This window comes from Pogona vitticeps, chromosome 6 (genome assembly GCF_051106095.1).
Source record: "Pogona vitticeps strain Pit_001003342236 chromosome 6, PviZW2.1, whole genome shotgun sequence".
NCBI lineage: Eukaryota > Metazoa > Chordata > Lepidosauria > Squamata > Agamidae > Pogona > Pogona vitticeps.
The window spans coordinates 106,142,871-106,162,856 of record NC_135788.1 but is presented as its reverse complement, the minus strand read 5'-3'; the positions used below and the strand labels follow the sequence as shown (position 1 = coordinate 106,162,856).

Here is a 19,986-nt window from a genome sequence, read left to right as displayed (position 1 = left end):
TTTATGGCTATTAGCTGTGCTAGTTAAATGAAACTTGAATGAAAAGGGCCAATGTCTCAGTACCATGTATCGAGGACCCATGGGAAATAATTCCCAGTTAGCATGTGCCTATCTGGTGTGAGCAGCAGAAAGCAGATCATGTGATATGTAGCCTTTTGGACCTTGTGGGACCACCGTGACCATCATCCAAAAGCAGCATAACCAATGGTGCAGAATGATGAGACCTGAAATGGAAAAAACATGGGTGGGTGGGGGCCCAGTTCTTAATATCCTCTGTACACTGGAGATTCAAAAAGTTACTAATTTGGACTTCAGCTCTCAAAATTCCCAAGCCTTCATGGTTAGTGACTATGTTGGACTCCGGGGATTCTGATAGCAGTAGTCCAAGAAGAAGAAGAAGAAGAAGAAGAAGAAGAAGAAGAAGAAGAAGAAGAAGAAGAAGAAGAAGAAGAAGAAGAAGAAGAAGTGCGTTAAGCTTTTCTTGGACTTCTGCATGACCCCCAAAAAAATTTTTAAAAAATTTCTGAAGACATTATCTGTTAAATGCTGAGTGGTGTGACTCAGTATGCGACATATAATGACTATGGACATTTCTTAGATAATAGCAATTCATGTATAAAAGTTATGCCATCTGTGTAACTGAGTAGCAGGATTTCAGCCATAGTGTATTTAATGGATGTAGTGTAGGTATAGTGATCATTTGTCTGATTTCATATAGGATGGTCCTCTATTTGAAGAGCTGTTCAATCTGAGTGTAGTTTAAAAACAAGGAACGCTAAGGAGGGGAGCTGTAGGGGTCTTGCTAGCACCTGGATGGTCAACTGAGCAGAAACATAGCTCACTGACTACCATATGTTTTATAGTGAGAAGTGCTGCATTTCTGTGTAAATGACAGCCATTCTCTCCCAATTTGCATCTGTCCTGATAGCTTTGTGCAAATATCATGCAGATCTGCTATTTCTTGTCTTCACCCTTGGCACTGCGTAAATGGCCACCAGAGGTAGCTGAGGCTCACTGGACCTTGATAGGCCAGAGGGTGGGATAACGTGAGACAGAATCAATACCCAACTCTGTCATCTTCATTGTGTGACCTCTTCTTCTGTATGATCTAGCAGTGAATCCCAACCTTGCGTCTCATAGGCCTTCACCACTAGCTGTGCTGGCCAGGATATCTGGGAGCTGTAGTCCAAGAACTCCTGGGGACCCAAGGTTGGGAACCACTGGTCTAAAGTACACCATGTCCTCCTCCCTCTCTGATTTAGAAGAGCTGCATGAGTGATTCCCCCACTTTCCTGAAGTATGAAGACACTGAGGTTGGCACAAGCATTTCCAGCTGGCTGTAGAATGTTAAGCCCCATGAGAAGAATGAGGCCCAGGGCTTGGTAAAATTATTCCCTGGACTGTCTTGCCAGTGGGGTGATTCCAGGAGTTGCAAACTAAAACACTAACTTTTCCAAGATCTGTTGAAGACCACAATAGAACAGAACTGGACCCAGTCCTCACTTTTGCATTGTCAGCTAAGGAGAAGTTTTGCTCTGACCCATTGCTTCAAAAGTTGCTTTCTTCCTTCTTAATTTTATTTGCAAATACTAGTGCATGTCTGTTAACTTCAGGCAGCTTGGAGTTATCCCGGAGCCCGCCAGTGAGCTAAAGGCGGAGTGGGAAGGAGGTTTGGCCCCCTGCCACCAATCTGTCCTAAATTCGTCTGCCAATGAAACTGAGTGGCCAAGCAACCAACGGTGTACGTGCTGTGGGGATAATGGGAAATTTCCCAAACACACACACACACACACACACACACACACACACACACACACACACACACACACACACACACACACACACACACACACACACACACACACACACACACACACACACACACACACACACACACACACACACACACACGAGTCTCTTTATTCATGAAAGGAAAAACAATCTTGGCTATCCCAGGGCCTTCTCCCTAGTGGTCCGGCACAGAACGGGAAGCCCCTTGCTCAATCCAGAATGAGAGAAAAAAATACACACCAAAACCAGTCCCTCCCCGCCATGCTCCCCCCCCAACTCTTAATTTCATTCCTGTCCTCCTCCTTTCTGGAATGGCACAAAGAAGGGAGGTTAGCTCTGTATATCCCATGATTCACCCACAAGCGATACTCTAGTGCAGATTTCAGCTTGGCTATAGCATCCCCTGAGACAACATTTAGCATTTGGGCTTCTGTGTCCGGCTTGTCGTAAGCCAAGATTCCAACCCCTGCTGCTGCCGCCAAAGCAATGTCGAAAGTGTCTGATGATCATGAACCATGCAGGGCATCATCAGTCTCGTTTAGCTGCCCCTTCTCTGCTTGGATTCCAAAATGTCAGCAAATGTGCCCAGACACCTTCACCCCTGTGTAAGGACTAGGAACTTGACTTTTTAAAAAATGAAGGGGCAGTAGCTTTTTGCATGCAGAAGATGAAAGGTCCAGTCCCAAGTTGGTGGAAAAAGAAACTCCTGGTGCTGTGCTCTTCAAAGGTGCTGTGCTTTTCAAATATACAACTCTGAGCTCCACAAACTAGTGGCCTGACCTTTAAGACAGGTTCCTGTGATCCTACAGGATTATCAGGATGCTGAATTGGGCATTCATGGGCATGAGAAGGTATCCCTTGCCCAACCATTTTTGCCATGAAAGTGTATGTATTGCTGGTTTTGGAAACACAGAGGAAGCTAGGACTTTGGGAATCTGTTTGCTTCCATGGTTAACTCCTGTGATGAAAAGTGCCACAATCCACCCTCCACCTGAAGAGCCCTGGCTTGGTTTTACTGTATTTGTATAGTTCATTCTTCATTTGTGGAAGAAGTCCATTTCTATGAGATTTATCATTTAGGAAAAAAGAAGTGAGTATTTAAAGTTAAAGAGTAGTACACTGATGGCCATGCAGGGAACTAGATAACCCAGTGCAAGTCTAGATCTGGAAAGGTTAGCCTGTTCTGGATTCATTGGGTTGTGATCCTTGCTTTCTCTTTCCTCTCTCTCTTTGCACATTCTTGATTCTTTTCTATTTCAAAATCTTTAGCCCCTTGTGTAACCGCCTTTCATCAGATAATTTGGTCTTGGGAAAGGGTTTCCCAATTGACATGGCCAATAGTAAATTCTTTCAGTGTGTTCTTGGGTCGTGCTTTTTGTCCACCACCCAGCTGAGAACCTGTATCAATTGCTCTGTAGGACATACACTTTTGAAAACAGTTCAAACAACATCCTGATGACATGGCCAGCCCACTGAAGTTTGTTTGTTTAGGTGACAAATGGAATGCCATCTATAATGCTGAGAGACACTCTTGCTCCTTTAGCATTTTAAAAGGCTGGCACTAAAAACAGAATTCAGAACTGTTAGCTCAGATGGAGTGTTCTAAATCTAGACCAGAGCTTGAGGAAAGATGGTTTTATTGTCTTTCTTTCCCCCTTCTTCTTCTTCTTCTTCAACAACTAATCATCATCATCATGTGCTCTCAAGTGAATTCTGATTTGTGGTGACCCTTTTCAGGGTTTTCCAGGTATAGAATGTTCAGAAGTGGTTTATAGAACGTTCAGAAGTGGTTTATAGAACGTTCAGAAGTGGTTTATAGAATGTTCAGAAGTGGGTTATAGAATGTTCAGTAGTGGTTTATTCTGTGAGTGCCCTGGGACTGTGCAGCTTGCCCAAGGCTACACAGGATGGCTCTTCTCCCAGGACACACAGTGAAGAACTGAACTCTCAACTTCTGACTCTAAAGTCAGATACCTAACTCACTGAGCTATCCAGCCAGCTTCCTCTTTAATTACGGTTCTTAAAATCCCCTCATCAGCATGATCAGTGGCCATGTAGGCTGGGAGATTCTGAGATTTGTTCTCCAGCGAAAGGAACTTACCCAAGACCTACCTCAGAGGAGCTATCCTGAAGCATCGATTCCTTCAAGCAGGCTGAGCAGCTCTGTCCAGTCCCACCCTGGTTCATTCCCTGGGAAAGTCCCTTCTCCACAATGCGGCTCTCTCCACCCCTGTGGAATCTGAAGGCAGTTGTTCGAGTGTAGCCTAAATGGGTTTCACTGAACACAGCAGCTTCTGTGAGATCCCCTCTGGGCCGCTGTAATAAAGTCTCTGCGCCTCACACGGGATAGGTGTGTACCTATGCATCTCGGTGTTTCAAAACTGCCATGTTGGATCTAATCTCAGATCTGTCAAATGTTGGGAGGCTCAGAAACTACAAGGAGAAAGGCTTATTAACCTTAGGCATGGAAGCAGTGGATCAACTGAAGATATATTCTTGTTGCTGTCAAATGGTTTTTCTCTTACGGTGATCCTATGACTGGGTCATAGCTGCTGTAACAGGAGGATTATGGGATCCCTTTAATCAGCCCCAGTTAACAATCAGGCTGCAGCATTTCAGAGCCACTGAAGTTTCTGAACACTTTTCAAAGGCTGCCCCACGTAGAACATCTACGGTAATCCAGCTGGGATATAACTAAGGCATGTGCCAGTGCAGCCAGATCAGACCTCTCCAGGAACAGGCACAGCTAGTGCACTAATTTTAGTTGTGCAAATGCACTCCTGGCTATCACCAAAATCTAGGCTTGGAGATTAATCCAGGAGCACCTCCAAGCTGTGCACCTGTCTTTTCAGAGGGAGTGCAACCCCATCCATCACCAGCTGCATCCCTATTCCTTGTTCTGCCTTTCAGCTGACCAAGAGCACCTCTGTCTTGTCTGGGTTACGTTTCAACCTATTTGTCCTCATTCAGTCCATGACTCCGTTTTGACAAATAGCCCATTTTCAATAGTGATAAGCTGAATGGTGTTCTGAAGCTCAGCAGAGACTATAAAGACAACACATCAATCATCTCAGTCGTGAGCTAACAAGGAAAGAAGGAATAGAACAGATGGATAGGGAACCTTTGCCTCACCAGATATTTTGGATTTTACAGCATGACCCAAAAGCTCCAGCAAGGCCAGTGTTAATGCTTTGTAGAAGTTGCCATCCAAAATGTTTGGAGATCCAGAGATTCCCTACCCAAGATTTAGCTTGTTGTTTCCATTTTATTGTTTTGTATGCCACCCAGAAAACATTTGTTATCAGATGGGCTGCAAATGAAACAACTAGGGGAAAGGATGCGTCAGAATCCTTCTCCTCTGCTCATTAAGTGGTACATCCTAGCCAACTAATTAGGAAAACTCACAAGCACTGGAGGTAGTCTTAATGTTTGGAAAACTGCACTCCAGTATATTAATATTTAATACAATTTAATAATTTGAAATCAATTGGAGTTCAAAAAATCATAACTGCTCTGAATTCTAACAAAGAGACTAGCAAATTCAGGGGTTGGAGGTTGGACCTCCATGATGAACAAAGCAATCTCTACCAGTAGAGTAGAAACTTTACTCTTGTCGGAATAAAACTTCCAGATCCACCTTGATTTCCAGATACATGTCCCTTTTCTAAGATATAAACCTTCAGGAAGCACCTGATGAGAGGCATCATCTGCAGACTCACAGTTACTTCTCTTGAGTTGCTCACTGTCCCTTCCTTTTGGAGAATGAAACATTGGCCCCACAACCTAGCCAGTTGAAGGAAACTGTCCCATCACCATCCATGGAAGATTCAACTCTCACTCCAAGGAAGCTTTTGTATGTGGGGTGAGAACAGGATGCTATTTTGTTCTTTTATCAAGCAGCAAAATTTCTTGAGCTGGCCTTGGTGGTTGAGCTTATGAAACTTACAAGGTTTAGTTCCAGGTATTAACAGTTGAAAAAAGTGGCCAAGTAGCCAGGCTTGAGGACCTAGAAAGTTGGCTACCACGTTCTTCTTATACAGTACACAGAAGAACAGGGCAAGAATGTAGACCCAAGGGCCTGATTTGGCCATGTAATACGCTCTACATGGGGCTGCCGATGGAAAGTGTCTGGAAACTTCAGCAGGTCCAAAATGCTGCAGCCAGGTGGCCGACCGGGGCTGGTTACAGGAATCACATGATCGCCCTGTTACAGCAGCTCCACTGGCTGCTGATCCATTTCCAGGCATAATTCAAAGTGCTGGTTTTAACCTATAAAGACCTAAATGGCTTGGGTCCAAGCTATCTCAAAGACTGTGTCTCCCACTATGGGCTGGCTTGGGCGTTCAGATGATCAGGTGAGGCCTTTCTCTCAGTCCCGCCACCTGTACAGAAGCATTTGGCGGGGGAACACAGGAAAGGGTCTTCTACAAGAGGCTAGGCTGGCCCCTTCTTTGCTTTTCCTTCCACAAGTTGATGATCGGAGGAAGGGTGAGAATGTTTTAAATAAGTAAATAAAATAAATGAGCGGATCCAACAGAACTCTGCTTCAATTTGTATAAAGCCCACAACACCTCTCCTCACCCAGACTGTGGTGGTTAATTCACGAGAGCAAGCAGGGGGCTGACCCCTCCCCCAGCTTTGGCTACCCCGGGTATTTTTGCACTGCGCTATGCTCATCATTGGTTGCCCCACCTTCCATCCCATCAACCACACTGGGCACCACCTGAGGGCAACCAGCCTGGTTGCCATCAAGGGAAAAGACATGTGTCTGTCGGAGGTGGCAAATATTTTAATGTACCTGCAGCAGAACTTAGTAAAGTTGTATTTCTCTGAATTGTGACTTCCAGAATCACCCAACCACATGATAAGTGTGGATTTCAGGGAGCAGTAATCAAAAAAGAATACTGTAACTTTTCTAAACTGTGCCCTAGGAGAGATTTAGTCCCATGATTTTTTTCATGCACCAGACTCTATGGGGTGATTTGCTACAGGCAAATGCTGGGATTCAGACTTGTGAGCACCAATACCAGGGTGTCAGAAGAAGGAAAGGCACTCTGCTCATGCACAGAGGCACCTTCATCTTTTTTTTTGTTTGCCATTCCAAGGTCCCCAGGGAGGTAAAAGTAACTTCTTAAGAGTGTCTTGATTTTCTCTCCATTTCATGGGCAGCTTTGTTTATGAGAATTGTGAGTGTATGGGTGTGAAGGAGAGGTTTTAGTGCCTCCCTCAATGCATGAGAGAGCTGGTGGAGTTTCAAAGCCTGCATTTTTCTATGCTTCAGTGTTCACAGGAGTTTTGTAGTCAGTGCGTGATTGATGCTTGTATTCTCTCTCATTCTCTCTCTCTCTCTCTGATCCCCCCACCTCCAATGTGCTACTTACCACCTGAGGCCACACCTCTGCCCCTTCCTCTTCTACCAGGCCTGGGGGAGATTCCAAGCCCCCTTCAAAGAAGGCAGGTTCCTGCAGGCCCCAAATCCCAGCTGGTGTCTTCTTCTCTTTTTGCGGAAACCCCCTCAACCATCTCCGCTGGCTGCCAAGAGACACCAAGGCAAGCCACATCACACTTAATCCCCCCCTTGATCCCCAAGAAAATGCTTCCCTCACATGGCCCCCCTCCTCGAGAGCTTTGAACCTGAAAGAAGGAGGAGATGAAAGAAGGAGAAGCTGCAGTCTTTTGGGGCTGATCCCAACCCATAAGAATCTGTTTCTTCTCCCTATTTTCTGCCCCACTCCTTACTTACAATTTGCTCACCTGAACACCTTTACATCCCTGAGGAGGCTGCTCAGTTCTAAGGGCACTCCTGCCACCAGCCACAATATGCAGCCCTTGGCCTGGTCTGCCCTTTGGCTAAGTGACATGACTGCCTCAGGGAGCTCATGTTAGGAGATACAGCAGTATTTTAGCATCACACTCCCTGGGGTGCAGTGGACCTTACTTTGCTGACTGCTTGCTTCTGTTGCAGGACAGAGCTGTGCATGCCAAACAGGCAGCCTCGGCTCCCCCAGTTAGCCTTTTGTCTTTGTTTGCTGGACAGGACTTTAGCCCTATTCAGGCATTACAGATTCAAAGGCAAGCAGGCTATAACAACTGCAGGGGGGGGGGAAGAGGTGCATGTAATCCCCTCCCCTCCAGTCACCCGTGCTCAGTTGAACACACTTACGGCACGTCTGCAATCAGGAATTCTGGAAGCGTAGGGCTTAAGGTACCAGCCTTCCCCACTTTTAAATTATACAGTAATGCCAGAATAGGGCTATGGACTCACCAACAGTGTTCAAGTAGAATTCAGCAGCCAGTCTAGTCATCTTCTGTCTATGGACTTGGGAGTGTATACTGTCTTATCTTTCACACCAAGCAGCAAAATGCCTTGGGCTGCTCTTGTTTCATCCTATTAGTATGAGCAGGGGTTTTGTCAAGACTAGGTTCGTGGAAGATGTATTTCCCAGGGCCTCTGATCTAATCTGGCATGTATAACATGGGTGGACAATTTGTGGCCTTCTAGTTGTCGTTGTACTCCAATTCCCATGTACTTTCACCATTGGCCAGAGCTAGTGGGAGATGCACTCCAACAATATAGAGAGGGCCCCATTGCATACTGCTTGCTTGATCTTAGTCACCCTGAATTTGCTGGCTATAAATGCTATGTTGCATAACACAGATCCATAATGAACATTTTTTGCACAGATCTGTATCCTCTTGGACTGGGCCCTAAATCTTGCCCAGCAATGTCCTTGCCTAGATAAATACAGAGCCCGAACATCTTGATTTCATCCAGCCACAGACAGATCAATCTATCCTGCATTTGTCTAGGAAACGTTTGCCTAGCTACGATGACCCACATCCAAAATTTCACCCACAAACACCGGCACTGCTACATGTTTTCAATGCTGTTGAGCTGCCACAATCTTCCAAGCAAAGAATTCTGGGAACCCTGGGACAGCCAAGGTGTTTTTAATTTAAGGGGCTTGAAGAGAGCTGTTTTCAGCAAGATTACAGTTTTCAAGGTCCTTTGAAGGAAAGCCTTAATAGTTAAACTGGTTTCTCAAACCAGTTTAAATGTTGTAGCGTCAACATTTCCCAAACCACACTGGATTTATTAGTTGATGCTCAACACTTTTTAGGCGTCCTCTCCTCTCCCCCACCCACTTTATAAAATCAGAGAAGGTTTATATCTTTATTCCATTGCTATTATGTTCCTCTTCCAGGGAACTGAGAGTAAATGGTAGGAAAAGTAACTTTTGGACCACAATTGCTAGAATCCTCGTGGAATTCTGGAAATGGTAGATCTAAGTCATTTTTCCTCGTCTCTAGTCAGGATAAGACATAATAATCATAATCCTGGGCTGTCAAGTCAGTTCTGAGTTATAGTGAGTAGTGACCGTTTTCAGGGTTTTTCGGGTGGAGAGTACTTAGAAGTGGTTTACCATTCACGTCTTCTAGGGGTGCCCTGGGATTGTGCAGCTTGCCCAAAGCCACACAGGCTGGTGCTTCGGCGATGAACAGTGGGGCATTTTGCTTCCAACCCTTGGCTCCACAGCCAGATTCCTAAACCACAGAACTGTCCATCATTCCTAATCTACACCAGTGGTTCTTAACCTTTTTGAAAGAAACGCCCCCTTGAGCCATTGAGGAAGCTATCATCGCCCCCCCTCCCCGCGGTGATGATATCTTATTTATTTATTTATTTATTTATTTATTTATTTATTTATTTATTTATTTATTTATTTATTTATTTATTTATTTATTTATTTATTTATTTATTTATTTATTTATTTATTTAAGACACTTAAATCCAATGACCCCTGAAAACAAAATTCAATTCCAAGAAAATGAAATGCCCCCGAAAAGTAACATTTAATGATTTAGTTGCAAGCGAATTTTAAGACTCAAAAAGAAATATTAAAAGGGCATAAAAACAAACCGCAATGCAGGAACTAAAAATTTCAAGATGAAAACTCTGAAACTAAATTAAGATTGGAGGAAAATATATATTCATGCACATTGTAAAAAGGCTGCAGCCATCTTCACAGGTTTGGCTTGCTCCAGCGCCCCCCTACCGCCCCCTTCTGCTCCAGCGCCCCCACACCGCCCCTTTTCGTTCTACCGCTCCCCTGAAAAATGAAATCGCCCCCTGGGGGGCATTATTGCCCACGTTAAGAACCACTGATCTACACCATATTTTATCTTCAAAAGAAGTATGTGATTGGCCCAAAGTCATCCTGTCACATTCCAGGAATAGGAGTCTTCAGACATCATCCTATGCTTCAACCACTAAAGCAGTTTTGCCCAACCTGTTGACCTCCAGATGTTATTTATGTATTTATGTATTTATGTATTATGTATTTATGTATTTATTCATTTATGTATTCATTCATTCATTCATTCATTCATTCATTCATTTATTTATTTATTTATTTATTTATTTATTTGATTTATATCCCGCCCATCTGGTCTGGTCGACCACTCTGGGCGGCCTCCAATAAGGTGTATACGATAAAACATAAGAATTTTACAAACAATCCATAACACATACAATAATAAAACAAATAATAAATGAAAGAAAAAATAAATAAAGAATTAAATACTGACAGGAGGGAAGGCCTGAACATACAACCATGTTTTTAGTTGACTCTTAAAAGTGCCCAGCATAGGGGTTGCACAAATAACCAGAGGAAGGTTATTCCAGAGGCGAGGAGCCACCGCCGAGAAGGCCTGGTTTCGTGTCCTTTCCTTCTGGGCCTCCCTTGGCGTTAGGCTCCTCAGCCTCACCTCCTAGCTTGTGCGGGTGATCTGAGTAGATCTATGTGGGAGCAGGCATTCAGCCTGTTAGCCTACAAACCCCATCATCTCTAGCCAGGTTGGAGAAGGCTGTGGTCTGCACTGCATGGGTGGATTCCCATCTTCTCTACCCATACATACTTTAAGGTGGGTGCTTTGAGTCTGTGTTAAAGATTGCAGGAAGATGAAAGAAAGGAAGGGATTATGATAGAGGTAGTTTGTGTGGTCTACACAGGAAGACTCACCCTACCTCAACATTTCAGTGGTAGCTCAACCCCTCCCCCCCGGGACCATATGACAGTTATGGGGGCAGGAGAACACACCCTTCATCCCATCCAGGCTCAAGCCTAGAATATGTTCATGCTGGCCACAGCCCACTATGGATTTTGTTTTGAGCGTGTCCAATGTGCTTATTTGTTGGCTAACTGTTTGTCAAGTTCAGTGAACTCAAACTAGCATGTACAGCTAACTTCCCCTGCTCCAGCCCCTTTATTCTTACAACAATCCTGTGAGATATTTCAGGATCAGAAGAATAACCAACCCAAGGTCGCCCAACGTGTTTAATGGCTCAGAGTAGACTTGAATCTGGATGTCCACAACTGGACTTGTTGTCTGGGGGGGATTTGGGGCATGTTCGGCTTCAGAAAGCAACATTTCAAAGCTTTGCACAGAAGTCCCGTCCCCCCCCTCCATCGCCGCCCCCACATTGTTTGGGCGAGGAATAATTCCCCAGGTTCATGATTTTGGAATAAAATGAAATAAACTGAAATCGTGCTTGCAAAATCCAAGTTTCACCACATGTCCATTTTTTTTTAATGGGATTATGGGGTCATGGCTGTCGCGATGTCCTGGCAAGCAATTACTGTTTATCTTGGTGGAAATGGGTAAAAGTGAAACAAGAATTCCCAGGACTCAAAGTCCTCAGGTTTTACAGTATTTCTAAGTAAAGGAACAAATTCTGGGTTTCTGGCCTGCCTTAAGATCATTCCCTTCATAGTGCGGATTGGGGGGGGGGGGGTGTTTGCCAGGCAGATAATTCAGAGACACTCCGGTTTGATAGTTGCTGGATCCTCACTCTGGTTTTGTCACGGTGGCCCCGTGAACACCCGTTCTAGCCATCGGACTAACAGTCTAAACCCTGTCCAGACTTCTGGGCGGTTCTTCGTTCCTGAAAGAAGAGGTGGTGTTTGGAGAAACGAACGTGGTTTGGGAAACAGTCCCGCTGGCCCGAGAGTTCGTTCCTTTCTACGCCAGATGTGTTTGGATCTCGCTGCCAGCACGCACGGGGAGAGGCACTTTCCACGCGCTCAGAGGCACGCTCGACTCCGGTTCTCTGGGCAAGGATGGAAAGAATGGAAGTCTGCTTTCACGACAGGCGGCCAAATGTCTTGGGCTGCTCCTGCTCCCTCACCACCTTCCCGACTCCTCCCGTGGGGGCCTGTGTGTGTGTGTGCGTGACAAGGTGTATAACTTAGTCCGTGCAGAGAGAGAGAGAGAGAGAGAGAGAGAGAGAGAGAGAGAGAGAGAGAGAGAGAGACGGGGTGTCTTTGCCAACGAGATGGAGGTGATCCGGTCGCGGGTGGCCCTGACCTATGCCACCCCCAGCCCCAGTGGGCATTGTCCACCCCCACCCCCGGGCAGCCGCTTCTTCGTCTCTCCGCTTGCCCCCAACCGGGTCCCCAACCCTCCCGAGCTCTCGCCCTGCCTCTGGTGTCTGGCTCGGCTCGCTCCTTCCTTCCTCCTCCTCCTCCGTCCCGTTCTTTTTGCCTTGCCCGCCCCGTCTCGGATTTCAAGGCCGCGCGGGGAGATGAGAGCGAGCGAGCGAGCGAGCAAGAAAGAGCGAGGGCGAGCCGCAAGCCGAACCCTCGCAGCCGCCGCCTCCTCCTCCTCCTCCTCCCGCTCCCTCCCTCCCTCTTGCCCTCCCCCTTCGGGATGGGCCGTCCCAGGGGCGGCCGTCGGTCGGGGCGGAGAGATCTGCTGGGAGTGGGGTGGGGATGGCGGGGGAGCCGCCTTCCCTTCTGCCTCCGGCTGCCAAGGGAGCGAGCTGGGGCGGGAGGGGGGCAGGCGGACGGCGAGCAGCACCGAGCGCGGCGGCGGCGGCGGCGGCGGCGGGGGCACGACCAGCCGCCCCAGCAAGGACTGGCCCCGTCGAGCCGTCTCCGAGCCGAGAGGGCCGAGAGGGGTCCCCGCTGGGACTGCAGGGGTGCCGCAGGTGGCGGCGCACCGAGGGGGCGGCTGGGGTGGGACTCCGGCTGCTCCTCCCGTGTCCCCCAAAGGTTCGGGCGGCTTGAACGACTGTCGATCCGGAGAGGGAAGCCCCCAGCTCAAGCGCGCCGGTAACGCTTCCCTTTCCGATTGGCCCTCTGCCTGCTAACTCCAGATCTCCCGGAGGCGGGGCTGCGGGGTGGGGTGGGCTGGGGGGGTGGACGGACGGATCCCCTGAATGCCCCACCGCCCCAAAGACCCCGAGCGAGAATCTCCCCCACTTATTGGGGAAGGGTCTGGTGGCCGCCTACCTGACGAAGATATGACACCTGGCGGGGACGCGCCCTGAGCCACGCCAGTTCTGGACCACTACCTCCCTCCGGAGGGAATCCGAAGCTACTCCGGATTCACACGAGAAGGGCGGGGGGGGCGCCCCACGAAGGGATTGGCTGAGAGACAAGAAAGGCGGAGTGGGGAGGAGAGAGAGAGAGAGAGGGATCCACAAACATCACCCTCCTGGCAAGAGATCTACCAGATTCAAGAGCTGTGACGCTTGGGCTCGGAAGCTGTGAAGCCCGCCAGATCTCTCTCCACCGGGCACAGCGCGTCCAGCCAGACGACTGTCGGGGGAGGGCGTAATCTCCTCCTCCTCCTCCCGCAACCAGAACCCACTGGATCCCAAAGCTTCCGGGGAGCTCGGGACCTGGCGCAAGGGAAGCCGGGGAGTCGGCCCTCGTCGGAGACTTGCACCCTACAGGTCGCTCGGCTTTCCGATGCGCTCGGACTGCTGGCCCTTCGGGCTACAAGACTGGACAGAGCCCGCTCCCGGACTCCAGCGGCGTCCTTTGGGGATCCCCGCGCGGGGCCAGGGGGTCCTAAATTGGGCACCCAGCTCAAGGCCGTCCAGGAGCCACACGCGCCCCTCCCCTGACAGCACCTCCCTGGGATCGGGAAGAGAAGCACGAGAAGATTCCACTGATCGCCACCGTCCTTCCTCAGCCGTCCTCGGGATCCCGGAGAGCGCCCGGATCCTTCCACGCCCCACTGTCAGCACAGAGGGAGCCTTTTGAGGTCCTTCCCTTGATGGTCGCTGTGACAGCTCAGAGGGACTGACCGACCAGCACTCGCCTCCTCCTCCTCCTCCTCCTCCTCCAACCTCCCAGCACAGCCTGAGCTTGGGGGGTACCCTGGCTGTTCCGGCGCCCTCCAGTTGTGGGGCAGCCTCGGGGCCCCAGACAGAGGGGTGACTCCGTCCAGAGATGCCCTGCGCAGTTTGGGGCCTCCTCTTGGTACTCCTTCGAGGATCGCGGGCTCTGCAGAGGGCAGGTGAGTGAATCCAAGGAACAGGAGTGTGTGTGTGTGTGTGTGTGTGTGTGTGTGTGTGTGTGTGTGTGTGTGTGTGTGTGTGTGTGTGTGTGTGTGTGAAAGAGAGAGAGAGAGAGAGGTGAGTGGATCCAAGGAACAGGAGTGTGTGTGTGTGTGTGTGTGTGTGTGTGTGTGTGTGTGTGTGTGTGTGTGTGTGTTTGTATGCCTCCTTTATTGTGTGGAATTCCCCCTTTCCAATACTTAATTACATTCATGCCGCCCCTTCCTGCCAGTGACTACTGACTACCAGTACATGGCTTGCCCTCCTTCCCATTTTTTCCTCACTGACACCCTGCAAGGTAGGCCAGGCAGAAGGAGAAAGAAGGGGTGGGGATGGACCAAGGCTACACAATGGAGGTGTCCACCACATGCTGTTGTGTGGTACAGATCCCTCGGCAGGAAGAAGGCAATGAGGTTTGGGGTGACATGGAAGGGATGTAGGGTGTGAATACCTCCTGCAGCCCAGGTGTGGGGAGAGAGCCTCAGGAAGCCTAAAAAGAGGCAACAAGAGGGAAGAGTTGGCCCCTTCCAGCTATTGAGCCACTTTCTCATCAGGCACTTCTTTTCTCAACCTTGGCTTGGCAGGACCCCCCCCCCCCCCCGTCCACCTCCTTCCCCCCCTTCCTTCCCTTCATGCCACTGCTTGGCCTGACAAGCCCCCAGCCTCAATATATATATTCAACTACCACACTTATGCGGCCACCTGTCCCCAGCCTGATGGCAGACAGATGGAGCCCAGCTAATTTCACACACAGTTCTTCTTAGACAGCTGCAGAACCCAAGCAGCAGACCCTGGAGGGGCTGAAGGATGGAGGAGAGAAAGAGAGAGTGAATTGCTTGGAAAAGGTGCCTGTTTGGACTACAGTTCCCATAACCCCCTAGCATGGCCATAACACATTTGGGGGGGGGGGAGAAATCTGGTGGCAGGAGATTCTGGGAGTAGTTGTATAAAAATGAACTTTTTCTGGCTCAGAAGGAGAATGAAAAGGAGAGCGATGGGTTCAACTTCCCCCCACCATGCATGCACAGAAATCAGTTTCCCCCACAACTTTTCCTAGCCCAGACAGCATCTTGTCTCCCCAGACATGCTTGGCTGCTTTCCAAGAGACCTGTCAGATGGGAATCCCAAGTGCCAGGAACTGGCTCTACAGGGTTGGGCTGGGTTAAAATCAGGGAGAGAGGTTGCAGGCTGCAAAGCTGCTGTTGCTGATGCAGTGGAGGGACGCCTCTCCCACCCCCACCCCATAGCAAGAGATGCTCTCGCACAATGAGACCTTCCCACCCTGCATCCCAAATTGAATTTTTTTTTCTTAGATATTTATCAGCTTGACAATTTAGGCCAAGCTTTATGCCAATGGGAAAGGAGGAGTAGAGTCACCTCTCAACAAATGTGACTTTTTTTTTCGTTGGCATCAGAAAAGAGCGTCAGGATGCTTGTGTGTGTGTGTGTGTGTGTGTGTGTGTGTGTGTGTGTGTGTTTAGAAACTTGGTAGGTTAGAAGCTTGATGAGTCAGAATAATGATAATGATCATAATAATGTGCTAGTGTTATTTATATTTTATTAGTGTTATTACTTTTTATCACCATCATCAGGCCATCAGTGTACATAGGACTATACAAAGAATGGGAAGGAAGATCCCTGCCCCAAGGGGCTTACAGTTTAAAAACAGGCACAAAAGGAACGTGAGGGGGAAAAAAGAGGAAAGAATGAGATGTGGGCAAACCATCATTTCAGAGATGTGTACATAAAGCTTCATCAAAGCAAGGGTAGCTGTTCCCTCCCTGTAGATGTGTTGGGCTACAAATCCGATCATCCCCAGACATCAGAGAATGTGTTTTGCCTGTGTAGGGTCCCAGGTCCAGTTGCTGGCATCTCCAGTAAGAAAGGATCTGGTTGCCAGGTCTTGGAAAAGACTTCTTCCTAAGACCTCGGAGCGACCTGTTGGACACTGCAGAGTGAGATAGGCTAGTGGACCCAGTCGCTGTTCAAAGCAGTTTTGTGTGCTCCGAAGCCAGCCAACCTGGATACATTCTGGGCCGAGGACCAAGTTGCAAATACTGTCCAGGTATCCAGCAGGAATCCGTCCATATTCCAAGCCCTCCTTTCATCCTTTCTCCTGGGAACAGAGAAAGGCGTCTGGCTACTTTCCCAGGCCAGCAGGGACCAAAGATCCTGGGGATGGGCTGTGGATTTGCTGAGATCATGGCTCCTTCGACTGCCAAATTCCTCACACACACTCTCCCCCCCCCTCACACACACCCTCTCCGGTGCCTTTAAAATACGACTTTTCGAACTCGCCTCCACTTCTGTGTTGTGCCCCCATAGATCACTAGTTGGATGAAAGAATGTGAGGGAGACCTTTGTGTAAAAGCTCTCATGATGAAGGGAAGAAGAAAGAGGAGGAAAAAAGGAAAGAGGAGGAGCGAAAGAGAGCAAGAAATCTCCACCTGTCATTGGCTTGGGGTCTACGTACTACTTACTCCTTTTTCATTGGAAATATGTTCCCGACTCCTAGGTTAGAAAGTTAGGTGAATGAAGTGGTGGAGGAGAGAGTTGGGTTGAAGGTCTGAATCTCTCTCTCTTTGTATCGCTTACTACCTACCCTACAGGGTTGTTATGAGGATAAAAGGAAATATAGGGCAATGTCCATTTCTTTGTTTTTGAAAAGGTAGCTATGCTGGTCTGTGCAAACATATCAGGCAAAATCCAAAGAAACAAAACAAAATTAAAAAAAGAGACAAAAACATATGGCGCTTTAAAAGACTAATCATTATACGTATTTCAAGATGAGCTGCTCACATTAAAATATAATGGTTAGTCTTTAAGGCACTGCATGTTTTTGTCTTGTTTCATTTTGTACATTTCCTTCAGTTCCGTGGAAGGAGAATGGAATCAAATACTGTCATCTGGTCCAGTGAGGATCCCTTTCCAAGGGGCATTCGGTCCATGTGGAACCAAAGGGAGAAGGAAGGCCGAACTTGCTACTCTCTTCTCCAGTCTAATCCCTGCTGGCACTTTCCCCCCCAAAAGGGAAGCCTTTTGCAGTTTAGGGATTGTTGCCTTAAGAAGCCACATGACAAGCAGATATTCAGCAGGTGAAGCTGGCTTAGCTGGCATGCAGCTGGATGGAGAAAGATTCAACTGTTGAACTCTTGTTTGTGTGTGTGGTGGTGGTTGTTAGGTGCCATCAAAGGAAGCCAGATTTCGGTTGAATATCAGGAAAAACTTCCTAACTGTTAGAGCAGTACGACAGTGGAACCAGTTACCTCGGGAGTTGGTGAGTGCTCCAATGCTGGAGGCATTCAAGAAAAACTTTGATAATCACTTGGCAGATATGCTTTGATTGTATTCCTGCATTCAGCAGGGGGTTGGATTTGATGGCCTTGTAGGCCCCTTCCAATTCCACTTTTCTATGATTCCAAGTCCCCTCCAACTTATGGTGATCCTATGAATAAGCAATCTTCAAAGTATCCAGTCCTCTACAGTCGTGCTCAGCTCTTGTAAACTGAAGCCTGTGGTTTCCATTAGGGAGTCATTCTAACCTGTATTTGGTCTTCCTCTTTTCCTGCTGCCTTCCACCTTTTTGGTAGGAAATGTCCACTCCCATGCTATTTTTCCATGTTTGGGACATTGGTGAGAGCATGCCAGCTGCAATGCTCCAAATTGCCATAAGAGGGCGCTGTGGTGACAGAGGCAGTTAAGCTGCTTCATTCCTTCTCTGTTTAGAGTATTTTGTTATAAGCAGAGGCTGGCACATCGGTAGAGAAGGGTTAACATTTTTAATTTGTTTTAATTTTCCCTATATTTCATATTAATCCATAATTTTAAATTGTGCAATGCTCTGATATGAGTAAAGAAGAAAAGCCCAAAATCAGTTAAATTTAATTTAGAGGCGGCAAATCTGACCGCAGAGCAATTGATGCTTTTGAATTGTGGTGCTGGAGGAGACTCTTGAGAGTCCCCTGGACTGCAAAGAGAACAAACCTATCCATTCTAAAGGAAATCAACCCTGAGTGCTCACTGGAAGGACAGATCCTGAATCTGAGGCTCCAATACTTTGGCCATCTCATGAGAAGAGAAGACACCCTGGAAAAGACCCTGATGTTGGGAAAGTGGGAGGGCAAGAGGAGAAGGGGACGACAGAGGATGAGATGGTTGCACAGTGTCATCAAAGCTACCAACATGAATTTGACCCAACTCCGGGAGGCAGTGGAAGACAGGAGGGCCTGGCATGCTCTGGTCCATGGGGTCACGAAGAGTCGGACACGACTTAACAACTAAACAACAACAACAACAAAGCTGATACTAAATTGGCATTTAAGTAAGGTGATTACAGTGAAGCCTTATCAGGAAAAGGAAAAAGGGAAAAAAGAAAAATCCAATCTAATATTTTTATTCCATCACCTCATTACGTTTTGAGCTTGAGAGAGAAAGAAACTGCTGCTCATTTCCCAGTCACCTCACTAAACCCCTTCTTTGGCTTTCCCGCTCCCATTTAAATTCCAACTAATTTATAATAGTTAATGCATAATTTAGTTTTAATTTATAGTGAATTCTTCTTTCATTAATCAGAAAACCCACTCAGCTGGCTAATTTTGTTTATTTCTATTACTGCTGAGCTCTGGTTATAAGAGAGGTTTGTAAGCTCTCCCTCTCCTGCAAGGACAGTTTTCATCAGGTTTTGCATGACTGTAAATGGGTTATTCTTCTATAACCAAAAACTTGAAAGTTTGTGTGTGCTTACACTGAGATGAAGAACTTCTGGACCTACAGAAGTTGTTGGACTCCAACTCCCATCATCCATAGGTGGCAGGACCAAAGGAAACATAGTCCAACAATACTTGAAGGATCACGGCTTTCCAACTTCTGGTTTATTTGTTAATTAATTATTATATTTCTTTTCCTCCAACGAACTAAAGTCAGTGGTCATAGTTCTTCGCTCCCACATATTTTCCTCACAACAACTGCCCTGTGAGATGGGTCAGGCTGAGAAAAGTGACCGGTCCAAGATTACCAAGTCAGTTTGATGGCTCACTGTGGACTAGAGTCCAGATATTACAAATGGCGCTCTAGACATGATGCCACATTGGCACACTGGTTCGGGTATACATATACCTAGAATTCAAATCCATGTGGTTCATTAGCTACTGTTTAAATTGTTGTGGGTATCATGTGGGGTCAAATTGTAACTTATAACAACCCTAGCAGGTTCGTGGGAAGTGAGATATTTAAGAACATGGATGGTTGCATGATTGTCCTCCCAGAACTGTAGGTTATCAGCCCCACCCCTGAATCCAGCATTCTCCAGATGTGCTGGACAGACAGGGCCATTAATTCCCATGGAAGTATGGTTTCAAAAATGCAATTTATTTTTCTGAAAAACCCTCCAGACTAGCAGCTGGCTTTTGCAGCATCTTGCGGTGATGAGGTCCATTAAGTTAATTATGGTCTCATGTTTATTGTTGGGCGAGTCAGCATTTATAATCCATGTGATTTTGAACTTGGAACTGCAGGACTTGTGGAAGTAGGATGGTTATTTAAGATTCATTAAACTGCATTTATTGATCTGTCACTTTCAAATAATCTTCTGCATGTCAGTGTAACATAGCTCAAATATGTAGGCTCATAAAACAATTCCTCAGCCTGCCACTGAATCTGGATGAAAGCAAAAATAAATAAAACAAATAGTCACCGTTGAGCAAGCTCCAAACTGGCCAAGCCCATTGTGATCTTTCCATGTGAAAAACCATATTCTGTTCGTTTTGTCTAAGTATGGCAACTGCCTTCATCTGTTTTCACACCTCCATTGACCTCAGAAGATCATCTGCACCTCATGGCTTTCTTCA

General features: G+C 47.3%; 1 protein-coding gene and 1 long non-coding RNA gene across 2 annotated transcripts in view; one reads left to right on the top strand and one right to left on the bottom strand.

Annotated features, from left to right (window-relative positions):
- Nucleotides 1-1,778: 1,778 nt before the first annotated feature.
- Nucleotides 1,779-13,365, bottom strand: LOC140708487 (uncharacterized). The gene is made up of 2 exons (XR_012088699.2): nt 13,086-13,365; nt 1,779-11,902 (listed from the first exon to the last, which is right to left on the bottom strand). It is a non-coding gene; the product is annotated as an uncharacterized LOC140708487 (long non-coding RNA).
- Nucleotides 13,357-19,986, top strand: part of KREMEN2 (kringle containing transmembrane protein 2) — a 33,578-nt gene continuing 26,948 nt past the window's right edge. Inside the window, exon 1 of the mRNA XM_020810575.3 lies at nt 13,357-14,100. Coding sequence (XP_020666234.2) covers nt 14,034-14,100 — 67 coding nt within the window. The 5' untranslated portion in view covers nt 13,357-14,033. The remainder of the gene's footprint in view (nt 14,101-19,986) is intronic.